This window comes from Corvus brachyrhynchos, unplaced genomic scaffold, assembly GCF_000691975.1.
Source record: "Corvus brachyrhynchos isolate BGI_N302 unplaced genomic scaffold, ASM69197v1 scaffold94, whole genome shotgun sequence".
Lineage (NCBI taxonomy): Eukaryota > Metazoa > Chordata > Aves > Passeriformes > Corvidae > Corvus > Corvus brachyrhynchos.
The window spans coordinates 593,267-619,908 of record NW_008238330.1 but is presented as its reverse complement, the minus strand read 5'-3'; the positions used below and the strand labels follow the sequence as shown (position 1 = coordinate 619,908).

At 38.3% G+C, this 26,642-nt stretch overlaps 1 protein-coding gene across 3 annotated transcripts in view; it reads right to left on the bottom strand.

The window, feature by feature from the left end:
* Positions 1-23,273, bottom strand: part of SUGCT (succinyl-CoA:glutarate-CoA transferase) — a 346,089-nt gene extending 322,816 nt beyond the window's left edge. For all 3 annotated transcript variants that reach the window (XM_008633828.2, XM_017734627.1, XM_017734628.1), the window contains exons 1-5: positions 23,191-23,273; positions 23,021-23,094; positions 19,295-19,380; positions 18,459-18,509; positions 13,835-13,955 (exon numbers count right to left, since the gene is read on the bottom strand). In XM_008633828.2, coding sequence (XP_008632050.1) covers positions 13,835-13,955; positions 18,459-18,509; positions 19,295-19,380; positions 23,021-23,069 — 307 coding nt within the window. In that variant the 5' untranslated portion in view covers positions 23,070-23,094; positions 23,191-23,273. The remainder of the gene's footprint in view (positions 1-13,834; positions 13,956-18,458; positions 18,510-19,294; positions 19,381-23,020; positions 23,095-23,190) is intronic.
* Positions 23,274-26,642: the final 3,369 nt, after the last annotated feature.

Sequence of the window (26,642 nt, the reverse complement as noted above, 5' to 3'; positions counted from 1 at the left end):
GAAATTAAGAACAAATTCTTTATACACCATCAGAAGGTGTTTGTGTTGCTGTGTTTCAGTAGAATAGTAATTGGCGCCATGAGCTAAGAATAAAAATTAAAAGCTCCCATTGGTCCTCCTCATTCAATTCTGAATAAAGCAGTCAACTGTGTGTCCTGGGTTGCAGTGTATTCCATTACCATCCTCATGAGCCATTGAAATCAGGTGGGGCAGTGTTTCCTTGCCTCCTCCCCCCAGACTATCTTTCTGTTAATGGCCCATCATTGTCCTGCCGCCTGACTCAGAGATAACTCCCTCCGGACTATCTTCTGTTAATGAGCCTAATCAACACTTGGCCTCATGACTCATTACCCCATTGTGAGATGCTCCACCCAGAGGGAGGAACCAAGCATTCCATCCTGGATATAATCTGAGATTCTGAACACCAGAAACTACCCTTCCACTGGATGTCCAGAGGACAGGAGCTACACAGCCACCGCTGGACTTTCTGAGGAAGAGCAGACCCTTTTTCTACAGGATCACCACTTCAGAGGACTGCAGCCACCATTCTACCAGACTGCTACCACCACCCTGACTAACAGGGTGTCAGGTTATATCTTGACTCTGTCAATTTGAACCAGTGTTTTCTTTTAGTTTTTCCTTTTCTTTAATTTCCCCATTAAATTGTTATTCTGACTTGGTGCCTTCCACTGGTTTGTTTTCAAACTAGTACACTGTGGAAGGTTATAACAATATTTGCTTTATTTTATATATCAATAACATTACAACAATTAAGTTTCATGTGTTTAGGATTGCAGTTTATACTCCATATACTAAGTACTTCATCCTGGGAAGAAATACTGGCCACAAAGTACCAATCCTAAACCTGCAGACTATTTTGGAATGGGTCTTGTGCCAAGCACAAGGTTTGGGACTTCACAGGTTACTTTCTACAAGACAGAGTAAAGGAGGGGCACAAAACTATCTAAACACTTACAGCCAAAATGAGGCAAGTCCTTAAACTATGATACTTAAGGGCAATTTTCAGAAGCATCAGCTATAGTACCACTTCACTTTAAATCAATGGATATCTATTTCCAGAATTTCCTTCCTAATGTTTTGCAGGTTCACAAGTTATCTTTTGATCCTAAAAAAGTAGTGAGAAGAAATCAACAGTACATACTACTACATCATGATAAATGGCTCAACCAGTTAGGCCACAAAAGCAATGCAGCTATAATACTTGAGGTCCAATTTACCAGGCTGGTTTAGAGAGCTCTTGTTTTTGTTTCTCCACAACACTATTAAGTGATGCAAATGCAGTCTGACTGGCCTCAAAGGTTGTCTTTTTTAGAGGAAAGAAGCTACATAAACAGATCAATGCAGTTCTCTCAGGGAATTTACCAGCAGAACTATGTACCACCTAAAACCGCCACCGATACACCAATACACTGCTGTGGTGATTGATTCCTTTCTTAGAAACAAAAATTGTTTCTTCATTCACAGGAACAAGTGACTTCTTTTTTTTCTAAGTTGTAGTGGAAAAAGTACTTTTTTGACATCATTGAAGTGGTATTTGGATATATACATTTCTGCCAATTAATTTCCACCCATAAGCAATCACTTTGCCTCTTCACACTGAAGTTTTCTAGTTTGATGGCTCAGCCAAAGGGAAAAATTGACACAACTTAAATACTCAAATGGCATGGGACTAGTTTTTCAGACCAAGGCACAAATCTATTTAGATGTCTACAAAGAAATCAGGCATCTTGAACTTATGAGAAAATACAAAACTCTACCTCTTCCACATTAAGGTTTTTTTTAAATATTAAATTGTAGGAATTCTGCTTGCAAACACTGTATAATACAAATAGAGATTAAAATTGTCTCATCAGTTTCTTTAGTTGCTTTATTCATATGGTGAAGGTGGGAAGAAAGGAATGATAGTTTGAACAACTGTTCTACTGCCTGGAAGCATAGGGGAACCAGCTCCTTGGCTTTGATTTACATCAAGCAAACTTTGTCATGACAATTAACTTCTTTATGAGGCTATGGCTTTACAATATTTAACACTTGTGCTATATAAGTTAAAACTGTTCCCAATTCTTGCAGAAATTCCTATTTAGAATTAATATAGTCTTAAAAGCTTCAGTCTATTTGCTCATATATTGATAGCCACCTCAGGTATCAGGGTAATTACACATGAGATGCATAATAAACTCTTAGAGCTCCTGCTGTATGCCATAAAGCCAGTTCTTTACTGCACAAGGAACCAGTTACCAATCTGCACAAATATGCAGTTTACACTGAGAATTACAAAGCAGCATATTGGTGCAGGACAGAAAAGCACCAAAGTATTAAATATCTGTTTTTCATTTTGTATGCTGCACTTGTAGTCCCAATTACTTAAATCTCTGAAAACAGACACAATCTACTTCTCCAACTGTTAGGTCTGAACTTTTATTTTAATTCTATCTCCCAAAATTTTTCTTGAGATTTTCTTTTCTTAACACACCCATTCTTTGAATTCCAAGTAGCATTTTGGCTAATTCTATGCATTAAACAAAGATTTTTTCATGCTTTCACATACTATAAGAATCTTCATTTAAGAACTGCTGTGTGAAAATGTACAGAATGCTTTAGGAAGAGATGGTTAGATGGCCAACCACAGTACTTCCTTCTGATCACAGCAGCGTCTTTTTTAAAGAAAAAACCTGATGTTCCAAGCTACCTTTCATATACAATGTTTTTTACTTATAGATTGTTCTTCTCTCAACTCTTTTCGGTTTTCCACATAGTTTTTGAAATGTGGTACCCAGAAGTAGACTTCACCTTTCAACCTTACCAGTGTGGAGCAGGGTAGAGAAACAGTCCTTTGGGCCATATCCATCTTTATATAATCCAGTATAACACTAGTCCTTCATCTAATGATATCATCACTGACTCATTCAACTTTGATCATTCCCCATCATTACAACCAAGTCTTCTGAGAACCCTTTTCTAACCCAGTGTTCCCCATACATACATACATATTTAGTATTAAAATTACTTTACTATTTTTGATTAAGCACAATACATTGTATTTGTTCCAATCTTTAAATCTACCCTTCCTCTTTTATTTATGTAAAAGGTTTGGTCAAGGTAATTTTTAATTCTAATCCTGCTGTATAAGTTGACTCCCTTCAGCTTTGTGGGCTTTCAGAGCTGCATAGAGCTCTCAGGCCACTAAAAATGGACCTTTTACATTAGGACTTCATCACATGACTGTCCATGGGGCTGTGTTGATACAGACTGTTAGGAAGGGTTCCAATTCCAGGCTTCAGTAAGAAAAACTGAGCAGAATTCCTGAGGCCAGTCCTCCATGACTCTTCTGAGATTTATCCAGACACCCAGAAGATATTCTAAAGGACAGTATGAGGCTGTAAGTGATGCTTTCTACCTGTAAATCAACTCCAAGTTCTTCCTGCCCCTCAAATCTAAACCACACAAGCCCCCAGTAGCACATGATGGCATCAGAATTTTGGGCACATCCACATCGTAATCCATTACCTACATTAAGCGAAAAAATAAATATCCAGCAACATCAGGTCTGAAGCATTTTCTTCCATTCAATCATGAAGTATCTATAGTAGACTGTGAGGGAGCTTCTGATCCCTCTTGTACCAAGTTTTTTTTATTTCTTGTACATCACATTTTCCTAGCTTTTCTATGAAAGCATTACTCAAAAGCATCAAAAACTTTACTACAGTCAAAATATGTAGCACAAGTTTTATTACTATTATACAGACAATGGATTATCTTGTCTTAAAAATAATTTGTGTATCTGCTAATTAACAAATGGTCTCAGATTATTTTATCTCTAGACCCTGATTAACTTCTCTTAACTGCCCACACAGATAACTTCAAGCTATCAAAAAAATGGCAGATTAACTCTTTAATCCATGCATCTTCCAACTACATAATGCAAAAACTAACAGATTAGAGGAGCTTGATTTTCCTTTCCAATGCTGGAAGGATCTATTTTTATCAAATCAATCTCAGGTAGGAGCTTCATATTTTTCCCCTCCAAATGCTTTATTCAATCATTGTGAACACTTAAGTTCATACCTCAAGGATTGCAAACCTGTGATTTTTGTGTTTGCTTAAGAGCTGTATAATGTTCATAATTTTCCAGACCTCCCTCCTTATTCTTAAAACACATTAAGAACTACTGGAAGCATGATACCTAGTTTGTTCTGACAATGCCTCTTTTGCACATGCATTATTTTCCATTAGTAGAAAACAATATTTATTGAAAAATTCTCCATGAACATCTTTTACTGAATAGTGGTACCACAATACTCATTTTTGCGCTTTCCAAATTCCTTAATTAACACATTCTCCAAATTTTTGCTCCTTTTAATATACTTTAAAGTCAGTTATAACTGTAATTATTGGTTAATTGTCCTAATTTCTAATTCATTCTGTACATCATTCTGCTTGAATTGGCTATTTGACTCAACCAGACATTTTGAAATCCAGGTGGTTTTTTAACCTTCTTTTTCATTTTTTTCTTTTCTTTCCCCCAAATTGTTGTCCCTAGTTTTATGGTCAGTTTTCCTTCTTGCAATTACAAAAAAAAAGAAAAAACCCACGAAGCTTTTTTTTAGCAATTTTGGATCACAAATTTTAATAACTGTTGAACAGATTAATGATCAAGACCATTTATATAGCTGCTATTATTTAGTTACAACTACAACCATTGCATGAGTCAGCTTCTGAATACAACTTGATTTTTTACAAGTATGCTATCAACAAATAATTTACTCCATCAAGAAACTGTTTTGCCCAATGATTTTTTTAAACTGGAGATATAATTTTTTTGGCAGGTAATCAATCAGTTTGTATCAGGTAACTATATCCACTTAAACCATATAAAAGTCACAGAAACATCAATCATCATGAGAATGTGTGGGCATGAATACACAGACATTCAAAGTGATATGTAATTTTATGGGCCAGAAACATTTGGTAAGAGGGAGTCTAAAAACTGTACCTAATCCAAGATAATTCCACATCTTACCACAGTTCACAAATTAGAGGATCTGAAGAACACTTTGGCTAGCTTTTGCCCAGCAAAACACATTGCAGTTGGCTTTTCTTTCCTGTTGTGAAAATACTAGAGACAAAGTAGGATATGCATCAAAACTGTAACATTACATCTTCTCATGAGAAACCACTACAAATTATCTGTAGAAAACAAGATACTGAGAAGTACAAAATTCTTGTTATTACTAAAACCTTATGTAAGTGGGTGGAGTGAAGAACTATTTTCCTTCTCATAGGTTAAGCAGGATCACTCAAGAAACACAGAGGACTTACTGTTTTGAAATGTGCTCATTTATGTATCTTTACAAATTTACGTGCGTTAAATAAACATACAAAACATACAAAAATTCCAGATTCAGACCCATGGAAAACTCAGGTGACCCACAGCACTCCTGTAAAACTTCTGTTACTCTTTCCACCTATTTTTTGCCTTTTTAGCAACATACTGTTTGCCAACAAACAAACAGTGTAGTGTACTCAAAGTGTATGTCAATTCAGAGTTAAGACTAAGATTTGTGGAGTAGAAAGTGCAAATCTCCAAGAAATATAAACTGTTGCAGTAACACAAAGTTAATAAAAATACCAGTTCCAAAACCTTATCTTCATAGTTACTTTTGGTTGAAATTAAATATGTTTTCATGGCAGATTTTCTACATCATGGCTATGTGTAGTGACAGATCCCAAAGAGTTATGATCAGTGGCACAGGGTCTAGCTGGAGGCCTGTCACTTGTGGTATCCCCAAGGTTCAGTACTTGGCCCAGAATCATTTAACTTGTTCATCAGTGACTTGGGTGAAGGGGCAGATGCCTCCTTAGCAAGTTCACCGGTGACACAAAGCTGGGAGTAGTGGCTGATACCCCTGAGGCCTTCAAAATGGTCTTCAAAAGGGCCTTGAGAGAGATGGGAGAGAAGAACTGGAAGACTGAGAGATGGGCAGAAAGCACTGCCTGAAGTTCAACAAAGGCAATTGCAGGGCCCTGTGCCTGGGGAAGAATAATCCCCTGCACCAGTACAGGCTGGAGGCCAAACTGCTGGAAAGCAGCTCTGTGGGGAAGGACCTGTGGGTGTCCTGGTGGACAACAAGCTGTCCATGAGCCAGCAAAGTGTTCTTGTGGCCAAGAAGGCCAGTGAGGTGCTTTAGGAAGAGCATTGCCAGCAGGTGGAGGGAGGTGATCCTGCCCCTCTACTCAGCCCTGGTGAGGCCACATCTGGAGTGCTGTGTCCAGTTCTGGGCTCCTCAGCAAAAGAGTGACATGGAGCTCCTGGAGTGGGCCCATTGGAGGTCAATGGAGAGGAATAAGGGACTGGAACATCTCCTTTATGAGGACAGGCTGGGAGAGCTGGGTCTGTTCAGCCTTGAGAAGAGACAACTGAGAGGAGACCTCATTAATGTGTATAAATATCTAATGGGGGTTGCTGAGAGGATGGAGCCAGGCTCTTCTCAGTGATACAAAGGAATAGGACAAGAAGCAATGGGCAGAGACTGATGCACTGGAAGATCCACCAAGTGACCAAGCACTGGAACAGATTGCCCAGAGAGATTGTCATGTCTCCCTCACTGGAGATATTCAAGAGCCATCTGGACACAATCCTGTGCCATGCGCTCTAGGATGACCCTTCTTGAGCAGGGAGATTGGACCATATGACACACTTTCAACCTTACTTACTCTATGATTCTGTAATTCTGTATCCAATTTCTTTCATCCATAAATACACTAATAAGTCTTTACAGAAGTCAGATTTCCTTAAAAGGCAGAAAACTAGCATCACATTTATACTCTAAGAAATAAAATTACATAAAATACTAAACCAAGATTTTTTTAATACCACCAGTGACATACAAAACAATCTGCGTATGATATAAAGTAATACTTCCTAGAAAAGGAGGAGTAAAAAAAACCTGCACAAATAGAAGAGTAATCACAATTCATGTAGATTAGCAAAGCAAAGGGCTGGGGTAGAGAACCTGAGAGGAGTCACCATTTATAAAAAAACTGCAAAATTCTTTGAAAACATATTACCTTCAGAGGCTTTAAGAAAAAATTTTAAAAGTGTTCTAGTTTGGAAACCATGTTGTCCTTTCAAACAGTGCCCCCTCCCGTTCAGGAATAAACTGTGACTTTCCTAGTGAGAGCGTTACGCAGATCATGTTGAAATGGTCACTCCCTTGTGACCTGTACATTATTTTCTTTAACCATCCAATTTTCCAGAACTTAAACCAATCTCAACCACAGAACTATCAAAATATATTATATTTAAACTAGTTCTAGCCAAGCAAAGCCAGCTTGTGAGTGAGAACAGGCAATTTGGAGCTCAAGTGCACTCAAAGCAGCAGGAACATTGGGAAATGTCCCAGAAATCCTCAAAACCCTGCAGCACTCACTGCAGAGCTGTATGGATTCAATCAGAGCTGTTTGGATAAGAAACTCAGTTTGCTAATCACAGCTTCCAAAATGACATAAAAAAGACAGCATCTGGCATTACCTATGTCTAAACTCTTCACCTACATATGACCCTGGACTTTCTGAGAAAATTATACTATATTTCATTTTACTATCGCTGTATATCATTGTACTATTTTCAATTGTCCAAAATTTAGAGAGGCAACTACACACAGAAATTATTCCTGTATTAAAGAAAAATGGCTCAATGCTGTTTAAGTTATAAAGTAGCATATTTTCTGATTTTAAGAGATGTGTCTCTTAGATTTTATATTCTGCTACAATATGTGACTATTCACCTGAACCAGTCACCTCCATATATGTTTCATTAACAAAAAGTACTTTATGTAATGGAGTCAAATCTTGAATTTTAAGTTGCATAAGAATGAGAAGTTTGAGTGCTTTCAAAATTTCTCACAGAATGTTTCAGCTGTTCTTAAACACAAAACCAAAAAAGGAAGCAGGTTTGTTTTGCTACATTAAAAAACCCACAAATTACAGTTTCTTTCTTAAAACACCAAGAACTTCTGTTCTTTTAAATGAAGACTTGAAAGAGTGAGAGACCTTTTTATCATGGCTCTGCTTTTTCTTAGTGTTGTTATTTGTAGGCCATCAGAATTGATGGGAAAAGGAGGACAGAAGGAACATAGACTACTAGAACTGGGATTGATTAGACTTCACAGTGATACCATAGCTTAGAGCATGGAGGGCAAAGTAAATAATAAATGAAAAGTAAGCTGATAACATCTCTATGATAATTTATGTACTATCCAGAAAGAGAAGTAATGAAATACATACAAGTGTTGTTATATTACAGACAGCACATATGAACCATTCACGGCACATGACCAATGTGATATATTCTGAAGACAAGCCCAGCCTGATCTGGCTCACATCAAGCAGTACAAAATAGCAATTCCTATATAACAGGATACACAAAAACAGTGTCACAAGGAGTGCAGCCCTCCAGCATCTGAACCACTTCAAGGATCTGGCAAATAACCTAATCCATGACAAGGATCCATGGGTACTATCACTGTAACCACAAACACAAAATGCCAGCAGGTGCTGAACCAGTCAGTGCTGAGTACAGAGGAACAATCACTATTTTTTGATACAGGCCAGGATGCTATTGGCCTTCTTGGCTACCTGGGCACACTGCTGGCTTGTGTTCAGCTGCTGTCAATCAGCATGCCCTGCTCCCTTTCTGCTGTGCAGCTTTCCAGCCACTCTTCCTCCAGCCTGTAGTGCTGCAGGGGGTTGTTGCAACCTAAGTGCAGAACCTGGCACTTCACCTTACTGAACCTCGCACCACTGGCCTTGGCCCATCTATCCAGCCTGGCCAGAACCCTCTGCAGAGATTTCTACCCTCCAGCAGACCAACACTCCCTCCCAACTCGGTGTCATCCTCGAACTTACTGAAGGTGCACCTGATCCCCTTGTCCACATCATCAATAACTTTATTAAACAGGACTGGCCCCAATATTGAGCCCTAGGGAGCCCCACTTATAGCCAGCCACAAAATGGATGTGGCACCATCCACCACCACTCTCTGGACCCAGATGTCCAGCCAGTTCCTCACCCAGGAAAGTGTGCACCTGTCCAAGTTGTGGGCTGCCAGCTTCTCTGGGAGAATGCTGAGGGAAACAGTGTCAAAGGCTTTGCTGAAGTCCAGGTAGACACATCCACAGCCTTTCCCCCATCCACTAGGTGGGCCACCTGGTCATAAAAGGAGATCAGGTTGGTCAAACAGGACCTGTCTTTCACAAACTGGGCTGGCTGGGCCTGATCCTCTGGCTATCCTGTACATATAATGTAATGCACTCAAGATAATGCGTTCCACAACTTCCCTGGGCACCAAGGTCAGGCTGACAGGCCTGTAGTTCTCTGAATCCTCCTGCTGGCCCTTCTTGTGAATGGGCGTCACATCGATCAACCTGTTTACCTGAGACCTCCCCAGTTAGCCAGGATTGATGATAAATGATGGAGAGCAGCTGGGCAAGCTCTTCTGTCAGCTCTCTCAATACCCTTGGGTGAAACCCATCTCACCCCATGGACTTGTGAGTGTCTAACTGGAACAGCAGGTTACAAACTAATTACTCCTGGATTACAGGGGTTCTGTTCTGCTCCCTGTCCCTGTCTACCAGCTCAGGGAGCTGGTTGATAACCCATTTTTCTTGTTGAAGACTGAGGCAAAAGAGGCATTAACTGCTCAGCCTTATCCTTGGTTACAATGTTCCCCTTTGCATACAATAAAGGTTGGAAATTTTCCTTAGCCATTCTTCTGTTGTTAATGTATTTATAAAAACACTTTCTATTATCTTTCACAGAGGTGGCCAGATTGAGTTCTAGAAGAGCTTTTGTCTTTCTAATTTTCTTTCTATGTGACCTAATGACACCCTTGTACTCTTCCTGAGTTGCCTGCCACTTCTTCCTAAACTCTCTTTTTTTCCCCAAGTTCCAGCAAAAGCTCCTTATTCAGTCAGGCCAGTCTTCTTCCCTGCCAGCTCATCTTTTGGCACATAAGGACAGCCTGCTCCTGTGCCTTTATGATTTCCTTCTTGAAGTATGTCCAGCCTTTCTGGACCCCTTTGTTTCTAAGGGCTGTTTCCCAAGGAACTCTAGGAACAAGTGTCCTGAGTAGGCCAAAGTCCATCCTCCCAAAGTCGAAGGCAGAGGTTTTCCTTACCCCTTCCTTACTTCACCAAGAATTGATTACTCTATCATTTCATGGTCACTGTGCCAAAGATGTCATCTGACCACCACATTTCCCACCAGCCCTTCTCTGTAAACAGCAGGTCCAGCAGGGCACCCCCCTTGTTAAGCTCACTTACCAGCTGTGTCAGAAAGTTGTCTTCCACACACTCCAGGGACCTCCTAGACAGCCTCCTCTCCACTGTGTTGAGTTTCCGGCAGACATCCCACAAGTTAATGTCCCCCACAAGAACAAGGGCTAGCAATTGTGAAACATCAGCCAAGTGCTTACAGAATAGTTCATCCATCCCTTCATCCTGGTTGGGCTGTCTATAACAGACTCTCATCAGGATGTCTGCCTTGTTGGCCTTCCCCCTGATTCTTACCCATAGATACTCAACCTTGTCATCATTATCCTTGAGCTCTATACAGTTGAAACACTCCCTAATGTACAGAGCCCCCCCATCACCTCTCCCTCCTCACTTGTCCCTCCTGAAGTGCTTGTAGCCACCTATTGCAGCACTCCACTTACATGCCTCATCCCATTTCATTTCCATGATGGCAACAATATCATAGCTTTCCTGCTGCACAATGGCCTCCAGCTCCTCCTGCTTGTTAGTGATACTGATATAGATGCACTTTAGTTCGGCTATCAATTTCACCCCCGACACAGGCATGCCCCCCCAGGCTTATGTCTAGCAAGTCTGGTCTTACCTGCTTCCCCCTTCCAACCAAGTTTAAAGCCCTCTCAATCATCCCTGCCAACTCATGGGCCTAGAATCCTTTTCACCCTTTTAGACAGGCAAGCCTTGTTTGCCTGCAGCCAGCCTAGTGCTGTATAAACTATCCCATAATGGAAAAAGCCAAAATTGCACCAATGGCACCAGCCTTTAACCCATGTGTTGATCAGGGTTCTCCTGTTTCTTTCATCATTCTTCCCTGCTACCAAAAGCATTGCACGAAACACCACCTGTGCCCTTGTCACTTCAACCAGTCATCCCAGTGCCCCGAAGTCCTTTTTGATTGCCCTAGGAGTTGTCACTGCTGACCTTCACACCCAGAATTAGGTAATAATCAGAGGGCTGAATCAGTCCAAGGAGGCTTCTAGTAATATCTCTCTTACTTAGGTCCCAAGGAGGCAGCAGATTTCCCTGTGGGATGGGGCCAGTCAGTATACAGGACCCTCAGTTCCCCTCAGAAGGGAGTCACCTACAACAATCACCTGTCCTTTTTTTACAGCTGTAGTTGTAATGTGTCTGGCTGACTGACTTGCCTTGGATAGACCTTCACCTTCATTATCATTTGCCTGACCCTGGAGTCCCAGAGCCTCATACCTATTCCCATCTCTCTTCCACAAAAAAAAAAAAAAAAAAAACCAAAAAGTCCCCAAGCATGCTTGAATGCAGCAAAGTCAACCAGAGCACAAAATAGTTAGGAATTGTAATCTCTAGAAGCACATCACAGAAATTTTAGAAATCAATCAGGAATTCTTCTTAAATTGGTTTTCTGCCTGATTGTGTCAAAAAACCCTTCTTGTGTACCACCATCAAGCTCCCTTTGTCACAGATGTATATTTGGTCCTAGTCTGGTTGCTTCTTTTAATATGCTTAGATTGAGGCTTTAGTATTTCCTGTCTTAACTCAATGGATTTATGAGCTGACTTTTTTTTAAGGGCACTGGCGCTCACGTCTTTATTCCTAAAAGATGCATCATCCTTAAATTGATAATTGCTTATCACCTATTGAGTATCCACGACTTAAACAACCATAATTAAAGATTCCAAGTTGCTTTATGGATGGCTGACAAACATCACTTAGCCCTTACGTCTCAAACAATTTCAACTTCAAGTTGTCATAGTCCATGAATAATGCTTATGTGTTTTCCATTATAGAACATAACTATAAGTTTACACAAAGCTCTCAACAGCAAGATTATGTGATTTTTGTCCAACTTGTCTTCCAAGCAGTGAAAGCAGAGGCAAGTGACCTAGAAGTATAGAGGTGCTGTTTGATCATACAAGAATATGGTTAGAAAAGTACAGGCTCACCTGGAGTTGAATTTGGCAAAAGACACGAAAGGCAACACGAAAGGATTCTGCAAGCAAATGAGCAGCAGAAGGAAGACTAGGGAAGACATGAACCTACGGCAAAATGAACAAAGGCCATGAAGGTGGATGCATTTAATGGTTTTTTGCCTCAGTATTTACCAAAAAAATATGGCTCTCAGGAGTCCTAGGTCCCTGAGACTAGAGGGAAAGTCTGCAGCAAGGAAGAGTTACACTCAGTTGAGGGAGCACTTAAAACATATAAAATCATGCATCCTTTTAGCAGAGGACAACAGTATTTTGTTGTGCACTGGGAAGAGTGTCAAGCAGGCCAACGGGGTAGATCCTTCCCCTCTTCTCAGCACTGTTGAGGCCATGTCTGTAGTCCTGTGCCCAGCTCTGGGCTACCCAGCACAAGGCAGACATGAACTTATTGAGGCAAGCACAGAGTCACAAAGTTGATTAAGAGACCAAAGCATCTGACACATAATGAGAGGGAGTTGTATCTCACACAGATTGTTTGGATGTAATTTTAATTATTTTTTTATCATTATGGGTACAGCAACTAAACAAAAAAGCAAACAAAAAAAATGCAAACCCACTTGACAAATTCCAGTTGTGAGATTACATGCACAAGCAAATGTAAAAAACATTGTAGTAACTAGCCACTGACCAACCTAAATAGGTATTTAAACAAAGATTCCCAGCAAGTCCTGAATAGAATTGTCTTTCTGCTCTTGACATTTTCAGACATTTGCCACACAAATATGATAAATACATCACAAGAGACTAAAAAGCTATTTGATTTCTATTAAATGACGCCCATACCCAGTAACTAAAAAGCCAAAGCCATTTATTCTTCAGAAATTTAGAGGCAAAACAGGTTTGTAACTAAGATTTTAAACCAAACTAAAAATATCTGTAACTTCTGCTGTAATTTAATTGCATATTAATATTAGACTTTTCATTTTAGTGCTTGATTAAGATTTTGGGGGGTGGTTTTTTGTTTGAATTTTTTTAAGCAGTTTTTCAGACTTAAAATTATATTTATATGAATATCAGGAGCTGCATACATATGTCTACTTTCTTTTCATTCTTCCCTGCTTTTATAAAGTACGTACAACTCTTCTACTGTTTCAGTTACCAAGCAGTAGACTGTAAAGAAGTCACATAAAGCTTCCATGAACAGGTAACTGCACAATTCTGAAGAGAGAGGTACTTCAGGGCACTAAAAAACACTGAGATTACTAGGTTTAAAACACACAATATGTAAATTGATTCAGTAAAACTGCTGGGAGAGAAAAAAAAAGAAATCTCAGTTTTCAGCTAGTTTAAAGCAGAATGCAAGGAGGCCAGCCCACCCTGGCTCCTTTGAAATCAGTAGGAACATGTCAGGCTGGCATGGTAATGACACTGAACAGCTACTAAGCTGTTGACATGGTTGCTTCCTCACAGCTTTTCTATACCTGTTTTTGAATTGAACTCACTTAAACTTTCAATTTATCTGAACTGACAGATAAATGACTTTTATGACACTTTGACTGAAATAAAGGAAATAATGAACAAAAAGAATTGAAAATAAAGTACCTGTTATTGAACAGTACACTATATGAGGAGCAATCTTTTTAATGTCTTCATAACCTAGACCCATTTCAGCCAGCTTCCCAGGGACAAAGTTTTCCACAAAAACATCAGATGCTGCTGCAAGCTTTAGAAAAGAATGAATAAAATCTGTTAGTTAGCTCCCAAAAGTAGAATAAATTCCCATGTAACTTAATTTTAAAATCTTGCTAATCAAAATGGCTCCAATCTTCCTGATAAAAGAAAATTGACAAGCCTATAGGGATATTTTTTCGCCTGTTAGACTGTGCACTTCTTCAAACTACATATTAGAGATGCTGCATATCTAGAAAGAAGACTGTCAAAATCCTAAAGTGATTAGACAAAACTGTGATATTATCAGTATCACATCAATTTCCTAAGGCTTGACAATAGTTTACAGAACAATCTTCACATACATTCTTTCTACCTCCTTTTACTCAAGGAAAGTGATATATCTCCATCATTCACATTTTCCCCATATTAGAAATAATTTTTTCAATTGCTTTTCATTTTCAAATCATTTACTACAATTACCATAACAAGGCCATATATCCAACTTCCTACATGTAGAACTAGAATAGGGAGCCCAACAACACTTAAAATTAAAAAGTTAAAATTAAAACTAAGATCTTAAAGTCACATCAAATACAATCATGCTGTCAAGCTCAGCAATATGACTTTTTTCACTGCTTTCAAATGAATGACCTTGTTCAAAAAATCTCCTGATGTTGACTAACATATAACCTTGAGCAGCTTTAAATTCCATCCTCTCTTATAAAAGTTATAAGCAGATATACATATGCAAATTTCAATAAGACTAACACAAGTTAACTCCTGAAGCACGAGAACTACATGTTAAAAAAAAAGAGGTATGCCTTGAGGGACTTGTAGGCTTTTTGCCTGGTAAATTGTGTGGGGTGTGTGTGTGTGAGTGCACAGGAATCTAGGAAATGTTCCCTGCCAGGTACACACATTTGTGCACCCATTTTTAAGCATAACTGATATATTAATTGCTTAATGCTATTTGCAGCCAATTAAGTACGGAGTGTATTAGCCAAGCTTCTACAAACTAGTGTCATCATAACAGAAACCACAATGCCCTTATGAAAAATAAAGTTAAGGAGGTTTTATTTTCTATTTAGATCCATCACAGTTCATACATAAATACTTTTCAAACTGGTAATGCTACAGCTTTAGCCTAATTCATGCAAGAGATGAAATTGGTTACAACTTGTGTATTGCTTTCACTGTGATTTCATAATCTATGAAAATTACAGTGATTGGATGGGCTAAAACAATTGAAAGTTGCTGTCCATGTTATATTGAAGAGCTATCATCTCCTCCAAGCCACTGAGGACGAAAGCATGACACACAGTACGGTAACATGAAAAGCACCATACTTCTGGACTGGGCAATGTATGTGGAATGACAGCAGTGCTAAGTGAGAATATAATGAGTTGGGCCCAGTTTAGCAGGGTATATACTCTCAGAAAAAGGAGTTTTCAAGACACCTTACAAGTGCTGTGCTATCTCTGCATCTAAAGTTTTCACTGGAAATAGTTTTGAATGCATAAAGGCAGCAGTCTATATATAGCACTGATGCTCACTGAACAACAGTTCTGCCATTGTGGAAAACTAGAAACAGAGTCTGATCCAAATAAACTAGATGTTCTTAAAACTCACAGAGATTTTCAGCCTCAGTGGGGTTTTAAGTCCATTGTCAACTAAAATTTCATACTTCATGCTCTAAAGTTCCTCTAAACATGGCCTGTATTTTAACATCTAACAGAGCTATACAACACAGACCTGAGTTGGAGTACTATCTATTCCAGAAAGGACACTGATAGGCTCAATATCTATGCCTCAGGAAATAAAAAACAGCACAGTTCATGCCAAAGTAGTCATTAAATTGAATAACAAATAACGATGCTAATAACTTAATAAAGGAAACCACGCATACCTTTTGGAAGTTTTGGTTGGTGTTTTTTTGGTTTGCTGTTGTTTGTTTGGGTATTTTTTTCTGTTTTGTGTGTTTTGGTTTTTACAAGAACTCTACAGAGGAGAATCTGCATACACATACATATAAACAAATATATATATATATGTGTGTATATATATGTGAGTAGTTTGCTTTATCAAGTAAAAGAGCAATGCATGGGACACATTGACCTATCAGCTAAAAATAGTGGAAGAGAAGAAGTGCCATTAGCTCCCAGCCAATTAAAGTCCCAAGTTCTTCATGAATAAAAAAAAAAAAAAAGTTCATTAGTTAAGGCTGAGTAATTCACAGGAGAGAGGTATGCTCAAGGTTCTTAAAATGAGTTTCTGACAATAACTGATAAATAATGTTCTAAAGAGATACTACAAAAAGATGTCAGAGCATGGGACTGGCACATATACAATCACTGAAGAGAAAAAAATAATTTTCATTCAGGAAGACAGACAAATATTTGGAAAGTAGTTAACAGTCAGACAAAAACATTAAAAGGGAAGAAAGAGCTACTAGTGACATAAAGAAATAAAGAAGACACAAGAATAATTCTGTGGAAATCAAGTAAACATGTATGAAAGAATAGACCCTTGAAAAAATATTTTGTAGTGCTGTGCCAAAGGATGAAAAGCAGCTGGGACTCCGGACTAACAGATTTCTTCAGCTTAGTTGATACTACTGACTAATTATCAAGTCTGTGCTTTTGTCATATACATGAAGACACTCTACTCCTGTTTTTAACATGATTCTAAACTGAGATTTGCCCTCTTCCACCTATACAATATATGTGAGGAAATAAAATCTATTCTAACCATAATACCTTTGTTAATAAAGGTAAAAAAATTATAACCTTATTACATTTCTTTGTAGCGTTTACGCTGGCAACACAACTCGTATTTATGTATGAGTAAGCAATGTCAGAAACACCAATTATACTTGTCATCAGCTGCTTTAAAGACATGGACACTACTTATCATAGTAACAAATACAATGCTGAACAATGCTCAATCCTATACACATCTGTCCAGATGATAGCATGAGACAACTGAAAACAAAAGCCTGTTATAAATAACTTCCCTTTACACATACGTTTTGACAAAACTCCAAACAGAAGTTCCATTTGAGATGAATAATGGAATGTCAAGACCTCTGCACCAAATGCTTTCAAAATACATCACTCAATATCAAGCAGAATGATGAACAACTCTACAAATAGCATGACAAACAGAGCCTCATCAGTTTTCAGTGTTGTTATATCACAGATAGGGATGGCATTGATTTAAGGAACAGAAAGCTATTAAAGCAACTTTAAAAAAGGATAGAAAATATAAGAAATTACTTTGTCACAGAAAGTATCCTCATTTTTACAGCTAGTGTGGTAAACACTTAACAGGTGATGCCATTTTTTCCTCCACCTCATCTTGACTCATAGGCCCAGCTGTCTTTAACTCTTCAAACACCTTCAGCCCACACATGTGGAATGAGTGGACACTTTGAGTAGTTTTTCTTCCACCATTTTTAAAGGTCAAATAACAAATTAGTCTTCTTCCATGAGAGGAAAAATTTTTATAGCACTTAATTAGAATATGACTAGTTTATCCAAAAAGATGTCTGTGTTATATCATGCAAAATTTTTCCAAATGAAAATTTCTGCTTCCAAAGTTTTTAGAAGATAAACATACAGCTCCATAACAAATCAACAATAAATGGCTCTGTTCTGCAAAAGGAAAAGGCACTGTAGAATCCTTGGCTTATAATCTCCAAAGATTTCCATATGAAGTACCTTTGCATAGTTAACAAATCAAAAGCATCATAAAACTTAATTTATGCAATATTCCCAGAAAAAAAATACCACAGACAAATCCCACCTACTGCATGATACACGGTCTCACTGTGAAAAAGGGACTAGAACTGATATTGAAACAAAGAGTAACAGAAGTCAGCTGCTACTACTGCAGGGCTTAAAATGCAGCACTCACAAGTAACAGATCTTGCATTTCTCATCAAGCAATAAATAAAGGGATAAGAAAACACAAGTTTCACAAAATGTGAAATTTGATGCTTTTATTATTTTTAAATAGAGAAATGGATCACCTTAAAAGACCCTGAAGTCAAATACTGAAAAAGAAACAAATACTAAGTTTCACCTACAGGACAATGTTTTTAAGAAAGATATACAGCAACTGAAGTCATGAATACACTGTAACATTCAAAAAACTGCACTTACTGGAGCGCTGCATCTCCTCTAAACTGCTCACTGACTTCAACAGATAAGCCCATCTCAAATCTTTCTAATGCAGTAGTGCAGCAAGATCAAACACAGCAGCAATAACAAGAAAGGAATAGGCTTTTCCTCACAATATTTCATTTGAAGATTTTTATGACATTTTCATGTAAATTTAAATATAAAGTTACACTGAACATTTATATTAGAAGTTACACTGAACATTGAGTCCGAAAGCATGGAGTACAGAAGCTATATACTGTAATTTACAAAATGTACTGCATACATAGATCTTTTAAATTATCAAATTAATATTTGAAATGCAGAGTTTAATCCTTATTACTCAGGATCACAACAATACAAAATAGCACACCTCGCATGTTATCAAAACCTACCTCTTTGACGAGCTTTACTCCTTTTGAATCCTTCATGTTGATAGCTATACTCTGGCGATTAAAAAAAATACAACAGTAATTTATGTGAAAAATCATGTGAAAGGGATTACCAGCCTCTTCTAAACATAACCAACAGTCAAATTTCACACTAGAGCTAATTTGGATAAATAAATTTTAACACATAGCCCACCTCCTCCTGCAAAAAAAAAAAAATTCTCTCAGGAAAGCAAGCTGAACTATATCCCATTAATGGATCAGACAAGCACCAAAACCAGTCTGACAGATGTGCAGCCTGTTCACTATATATTTACACAGGACCCACTACTGCAAGTACACAGGGGAACACCAGAAACATTTCTTTCAATGGTAACAAGCCATTAAACAATTCAAGCATGTCATGAAACTTCACATTAATCCCAAAGTTTCACAAGCTAGATTTAGCCAGCCTCACTGTGGTATAATGGCAGCACTCTTCCAGCTCCAGCTGCCAGCTGACACAGGTCAACTGAGCTGATGCACCTAAAAAACCTGATCACTCAAATAAAATAACCCTTACTTTCAGCAGGTTTCATTTTCAGTTAATTTGCGCCAGCAACTGAAGACCAGCAGGAGCACTCTCGCTTTTCCATTTTGCCTCAGCTGCCTACAGCACCATACCAGAGATTTGCAACCCTTTTTTGTTCTAAAAACTTATGGGTTTTCTCCTGATATGTATTCATCATAACTTTAGGTCAATGTAAGTATTGCTCCATTATATATGTTAAGAATCAAACTAAGAAGTGTTATATATTCAGTTGTAATTACAGAAAACATGTTCAGTTTCACACCCCATTTACCTTTTTATTTCTATTGACACTGAGAAAATAAACACTTTCTGTCCCAGCAAAAGGTGGACCCCAGGCTCTTGTGTCATCACCAGCTCCTGAAAGAAATACCATCACATATTCATAGTTGTCCAATATCACACAGCAAACAAATAAAAAGAATAAAAGGCTTTCCTCCAATATCACATTTAAGTCACCTAAGCTTCATCTGGCAGGCGGGACAAATATTAGTTTAACACATATTTTAGGATATTTATATCAAAAACCACCTAAAAGTGAATGCAGTTAAGCATAAGTGAACAAAGTTTTCACTAGCACTGGGATTCCATTTAGTCTTTAAAATACTAATACAGCCACACACGACTAGCGTATTTGCAGGGTTTTTTGGTTGTTTTTTACTTGTGGGTTGGAATTTTGGTTGTTTTGTTGGGGAGGCTGGGGAAAGGGGAGTTGGAGGATTTTTGGTAGTTTATTTGTTTTAACTTAAAATAGAGATACAATGCAATTCTTTCAGTCAATCCAGAAGAATTTAGTAGAGGCTCTTGCCTGCACCAAGCTATTCCAAAAACACTCCAGACACAACATCAAGATACCACTGATAGGCAACAACTGATTAAGTTGCATGCTGCACAATACCAACAAAAAGAACTTACTATAGCTGGTGCAGTGTCCCACCTCCAGCTCTTCCAGAAATCCTGCCTTAAATGGGCTGCAGACACTGATAGCACTGTATCATTTATGCTTAATTTCCAATTTTTACCTTTTCTTAAACATCATGAGAACTAGCAATCTATTAGAAATAGAATTAAATCTAAATTCAAATTCAGATACAATGACTGTCCTGAGTGTTAGGAAGCATGCGCATTCCTATATCTATTTCAATATCTAGACTTTGTCTACTTGTTAACTTCACATAACTGAAAACATTCTTTAGTGAGGCAACACAAAAGACGGATACTGGCATAGATACAGAAACAAGCTGAAGAACCTTAAGTGTTATATGACGTAGCGGCTACCATAATTATGCTATACACTATAGTAACAAATAAAGTCTAACCCATTAAAGATCTACAGTGACAGAAGTTATGCAAACATATAAATTACTTATCAACATTTGTACTCTTGAATATCTCAAAAGACAATTTTGATTCAAGCAGGGTGCTTAGGGGGGCAGAGGTAACTTCCTCTCGGTGCAAGTACCATAAGTGATTCAAAGAAACCATTTCAGTAATAATTTCTAGGTAGAACTGTACCAAATCCCTGACCCTAACTAAAAATCTTAACTGTAACCATAAACCTAAACATAACCCTAACCCTAATTCAACCCAAACCCTAACCATACCACAAACGATACCCCAGCCCAAATCCTAACCCATCCTGAACCAAATGCTAACCCTGACCCTAACACTAACTGCAAACACTACCCCTAAACCAAACCCCAACAGTAAACCCAAACCCTAACACCCAAACCATAATCCTAACCGAAACCCTAAGGTAAACCATAATCCTAAACCTACCAGTCACCATACCCTAACCCTCACCCTAAACCTCACACTAACCCTAAGCATAAGCCTCCCCCTAACATCCAAACCATAAACCTGACCAATAGGCTCAGCCAAAACTAACAAAACTAACACTAACCCTAACACCTAAACCTAACACCAATCCTAACCTTAAACCTAAACCTAAAAGTAAACACTAAACTTAATCCTTACCCTAACCAAACCCAAACCGAGACAGTTACATTAAGACAAAACCTAACCCTCACACACAAAACTAATCCTAATACTAACCCTAACCCTAATCCCTAAACCTAACCCTAACGCTAACCCTATCCCAAACCCTACCCATAACCCTAACCCCAAACCTGACCCTAACCATATCCAAACCCAAACCCTAACACTAATCCCTAACCCTAAACCTACCCCTAAAAAAACCTCAAACCTAACCACAATCCAAGCCCTAAACCTAACATTAACCTGGCCCCTAAAACAACCTTAACACTAAACTTAACGCAAAACCCAACCCTAACCAAAACTCAATCCCAAACCTAAACCTAACACTAACAATGACCCCAAGCGTAACCCAACAAAAAAATTAAACCAAGCACTAACCCAACCCAAAACCGAACTATAAACCTAGCCCTAACCCTAAACCTAACCCTAACCCCTAAATCTAACCCTATGCCTTAGCCCTAACGCTAACCCCTTACCCTAACCCCTAACCCTACCCGAAATCGAAACCCCAACCCAGACACTAACACAAACCCTAGCCAAAACCCTAACCCCAACCCTAATCCCAGTAAATACCAAAACCCTAAACCTAAACCCTAACCCTAACCATAACCCTAACCCTAATCCGAACACACCCAAACCCTAACCAGAACCCTAACCCTAACCAGAACCCTAACCCCTAGCCGTAACCATGACCCTGGCCCTGACCCTAACACTAACCCTGACCCTAACCCTAAACCACAACCTAAAATGTAACTCTAATCCTAACCCTGACCCTAACCTAACCCTAACCCCCTAACCCTAACCCAATCCCAACCCCAACCCCAACACCTTACACCTAACCCCAGCCCTAACCCAGTCTCTAGTGGGGCTACTGTTCTGTTTGGATGAATACTCCTGTGAAAGTTGACATCCTCGCACAGAAAGAGAGGATTACTCACATTCTAAAATGTTTGACATTTAGAATTCTGAAGCTTCCCTTCTCCTTCGATCACAAAAAATGCAAAGCTCCAAACCCATTGCTTCATACTTAATTGCTGGCGTTGCTCCATTCTTACTACCTAGATGTTTGGAATACAACCAGTGTCGGTCTAATCTGACATTACAGAATTGATGTACTTTTGCCTGGTCACAAAAGTGAAAACCTTAATAATAATGGTCAGTAAATAAGGATGACTTATAGATTGATATAGCAAAACCTTTGTCAGACATTCAGTGTTTCATTAAATGTTCAATCATTCAATATTTCCTATTATGAATAAAATATAGAGAATGTAGTATGTTTAGTATCTCAATTTATGTTATGAATTATTATAGACTGTTATGTTATAAAATATAGGGAGTGTAATATTGTTTAGTATCTCAATTATTTTCACCAACTAGTTTCAAAACTAGTAATACCAAAAGAGGGAAACTTAAAATATAGAAACTTAAAGGAAAAAGTACATTACATAATGCACAGCTGCCACGGCATAATTACACACCTCAAATGCATAATGATGCATAAAACTGAGAGGCAAGTGAGGGGACTATTTTTAAAAAAGACCCAAATGCCATGCAATTTGTTATTCTTCTTATATGGTCTTACAAACTAAAAAGTGTAGATATACCATAAGAATGAAGCATTTTTTACCATTACCCAATCCTTAGCAACTATTTGGATAAGAACATAAAACTGAGAGGCAAGTGAGGGGACTATTTCTAAAAAAGACCCAAATGCCAGGCAGTTTATTATTCTTCTTATATGGTCTTACAAACTAAAAAGTGTAGATATACCATAAGAATGAAGCATTTTTTACCATTACCCAATCCTTAGCAACTATTTGGATAAGAAGCGCATGTGCTGAGTGGAAGAAGAAAACCATTGTGTTAAGATAAAAATACACAAAATTAAATTAGAAGCTAATTACCCAAAGTCCTTACTTTATATACATATATATATATACACACATACACATAATACCTAGTTTTTATTATATCTAGAATAAACAAATAAAAATTTTACCTGGTCTTTCCACTTTGATAACTTCAGCCCCTAGATCTCCCAAATTCATTGTGGCAAATGGCCCTGCAAGAACCCTTTAATATTTAAAAAAAAAAATTGTTTTCTTAGTTTTTCAAGTCAAAATATTTGCATTTAGACACACTGTTACAAATGACAGGCAAAACACAAACCTTGTTAAATCAAGAATTTTCACACCATCCAATGGCTTTACATTACTAGCACCTGACAGGAAACAAAAAACAGTGACTTAGATCTTAAAAAAAAAAACCAAAACACATTGTCTTTATGACACTCTCTCATCATCCTCCCTCATCTCCCTCCCCCAATAAATGATAATAAAGCTTTCTGAACAAGCTGGTTATTAGGAGTATACTACATTAGTAAAGTCTTTCAAAGTTGGAAAACTTTATGGATGACATTTCACAACCTATTCTAACTCCCCAGCAATTCTACAATAAGGCTACTTTATAGCAATACTTTAGATGTGCCTTCCACGAACACTCAAACAGTTTTTAAAGACTAATCTGATGAAAGATACAACAAAAGTGTTTTAGCAAGCAACATCATAATGACACAAACTAAAAGTAAGTATAGCAGACCAATGGGAAGCATAGTAGAACTCACAAAGTGTTTTGACCTGTGTAGACCTATCCATTTGCATCACACACGCACAAAAGGACTATCCCCATTACAAAACTTAAGGCAGAATATACAAGCCAAGGAAATACTCTTTCAATGGCAGCTGCACATGCAAGATAATTATTAGGAAATCACAATGCTTTCTTCCTTTCCCTCACCCTTTCCAACCTGACCAGGTCTAAGAAACAACAGTAATGGCAATAAACATCACAGACAGAGCAAGTAATCTCGCAGTCTAGACCACAGGTTGCCCAACTGTTTCTTTGGTGGCCTTGGGTTACCTTCCTCTCACTCAGTCTTTAATTGTAGGCTGGAGACAGAAACACTTCATCACTCGGTGTGGACTGTCATTTGGTTACTATTTGGAAGGTGGTCTCATATCACACACAAAACAAAAGCACCTGGCCAGTAACACCACTAAAATTACACATACCAACTTGTGGCAAGCATCTCTTTTTGGCGCTTGTCCCAGTAAGAGAAAGATGTAAAACATGGTGGGGGTGAGGGGGTGGGAATCAAACAAACCACATTCATTCAAAGCCTGCAGGGCAGTGTGGTGCATCTCCCATGTCACGCAGCAGTGCATGGCTGTATCACCTGCTCCATGTTCCCTCCATTAGACCTGAACCACCGTTCAGTCACCCTCATAACTCTCCTTCCTACATATGAGAAGAAGGAGATGTATATCAAGAGAGAGTTTTAAAAAAACTACAGAGAACTGAAGCAGAATTGGAAATTCAAGGCTTCTGCTAAAATATTTTCATTAACTGTACTGCTCTCAATGAGGACACTTGCATCCCATTGTTCATCTTTAAGAAATTTTCCTCCGTTGTTACCAAATACTCCAGGGAGATTTCCATTTAACAGGTTTTGGGCTTTAATACAATATGGAGATCGAGCAGCATGTTGAAAACGTGCACAATGAGAATGGCCATGTGTTTTGCACTTTCAAAGCCTTTAGGAAAATCTCAGGCTGCTACTTCTCTTCAGTGCTCCACACCTCCGTTAGTTCCAGATGTTGTGCCAGGAAAACACCACAGACCCTCCAGTGTAACTTTAGTCTTATCAAGCTGGGTGCATCATTTGCTCCACAAAAACATTACTCTTTTTACCAAAATTATGTAAAAAGCTTTACTGAAGCTCCCCCAAAATTATAAAGACATAATTTCAGTCAAAAAATGTCCACCTTTCTCTATTATTTCCACACCTTTTAGAGCACTTTATTATTTAATAGCTCATCCATTCTCATCCTGAGTCAATATTTAGGGCTACTCACAGATACACTACCAGAACACTAGGAACTTTTCAGAGCCAACAGGTTCTCTACCTGCAGCCAAGTTGTAGGAATCCATAAAGATATTTCCCAAAAAAGCCTATAAAATGTTAAGATTAGGCTGTAAATATGTATTTATGCATAACTAAAACTGATGAACTCATTAATTATCATATCACTCACATTATGGTATCATCTAAAACTCCATTCAGGGATTAGGACTCCTCCACAGCTGGAACAGAATAGGAGAGCATAACAGCTTCTCTGAAGACAAACAGACCATTGTGATTTTTGTTCTTTTAATGCTAGTCAATAACAGATGTCCACAATGATGAAGAAATGCAAGAAAGAAGAGAGATCAAGAGTTTGCTTTTGAAAACTGAGGAAATGAATAGTCCTGTTTGTCTCTTCAGAATAGAAGAACACAGATATTCACAATAAAAAAAAAAAAAAAAGTAGGAGCTAGATTTGTATTCCAGTGCGACACTAATTTGCTGAAAAAACTGCAGTAGAAAGCCTTTTGATATCAGAGAAACAGCAGTTCTGGTACATGAACCCTGAATAAGGCAGTGCTATCTATTGTAGGAACAAAAAGAAACAAAACCACATCATAAACAAACACAAGAGATCAGAATTGATCAGCATTAACTAGAAACATCTCCCGGGTTTTTTCCTTTCATCACTAGCTTCCTAAGCAGGCACATACCCAAAGTTAGACTTTGTTAGAATTCTAACTCAACAGTCTAAATTTTCTAACATGCAAACTCACATTTCTCTCTTGTATTTTTGCTTTTATTTATACCAGTAACTTGATGACTGAATGAAAAATCACTCTCCCAGCTCTGACTACATCCTCTGTGTAAACTCTCAATTGCCATGATGCTTGAATTTATTGTGAATTAGACTGTCATATGTATCTTTCATAAATAACTCGATTAAGAATAAATAGACCCACTCACTCTCAATATGATTTACATACTTTAGTTAAGTTCAATAGCTTGTCCCAAGGTTGACCTAGCCTAACCATATGAATAACCATATGAATTTCTGTTCCACAAAACAGAAATTAATTCTTGTGTCATATTCCAAAAATATTTCCTTTATACTTGTAAGTGACAGAAGAGGACACCTGGAAGAGAGCAAATTAACTTTTGCAACAATGCAAATTAACAGATCCCATTCCAATTACTTTCAATTCCAGAAGACATGACTGCTCAAGTCTATTGTCTCTACTTTGCACAGTTTTTTTACTTTATCCATGCAGTAAGTTATAATCAAGTCCATCAGTACCGCGGACTAATTCACAATCAGTCGGTACACTCCAGCCCAGGACACACTTGGTATGTTCATAGTGGGAGGCAGAACTGCAAACTCCCTCCGATTCTAGCGACGCTAGTAACGCTACTGTTACTATTTTTCTGTTATTTAATAACAGAGAAACTTGAAACCAGAGAACGATCACTTTGTTGCAGCTTGGGTTTATTTAATTTAAATTTTTAAAAAAAAATTTAAAAGCACAACTGTACGCAGTTACACTTCGGTAACCTTAAAAAAAATCAGGCCTGGAACAGGGCATGCCATTAGCCAAGGTTCCCTGGAGTGCCGACACGCTCCGTGTCACAAGCGACGCGGTCCCGCGGGCAGCGCGCACGGCCGCGGTGCAAAGTCCGAGGCCCCCGAGGCTGCCCAGGGGCTGCGCTCCGCACAGAA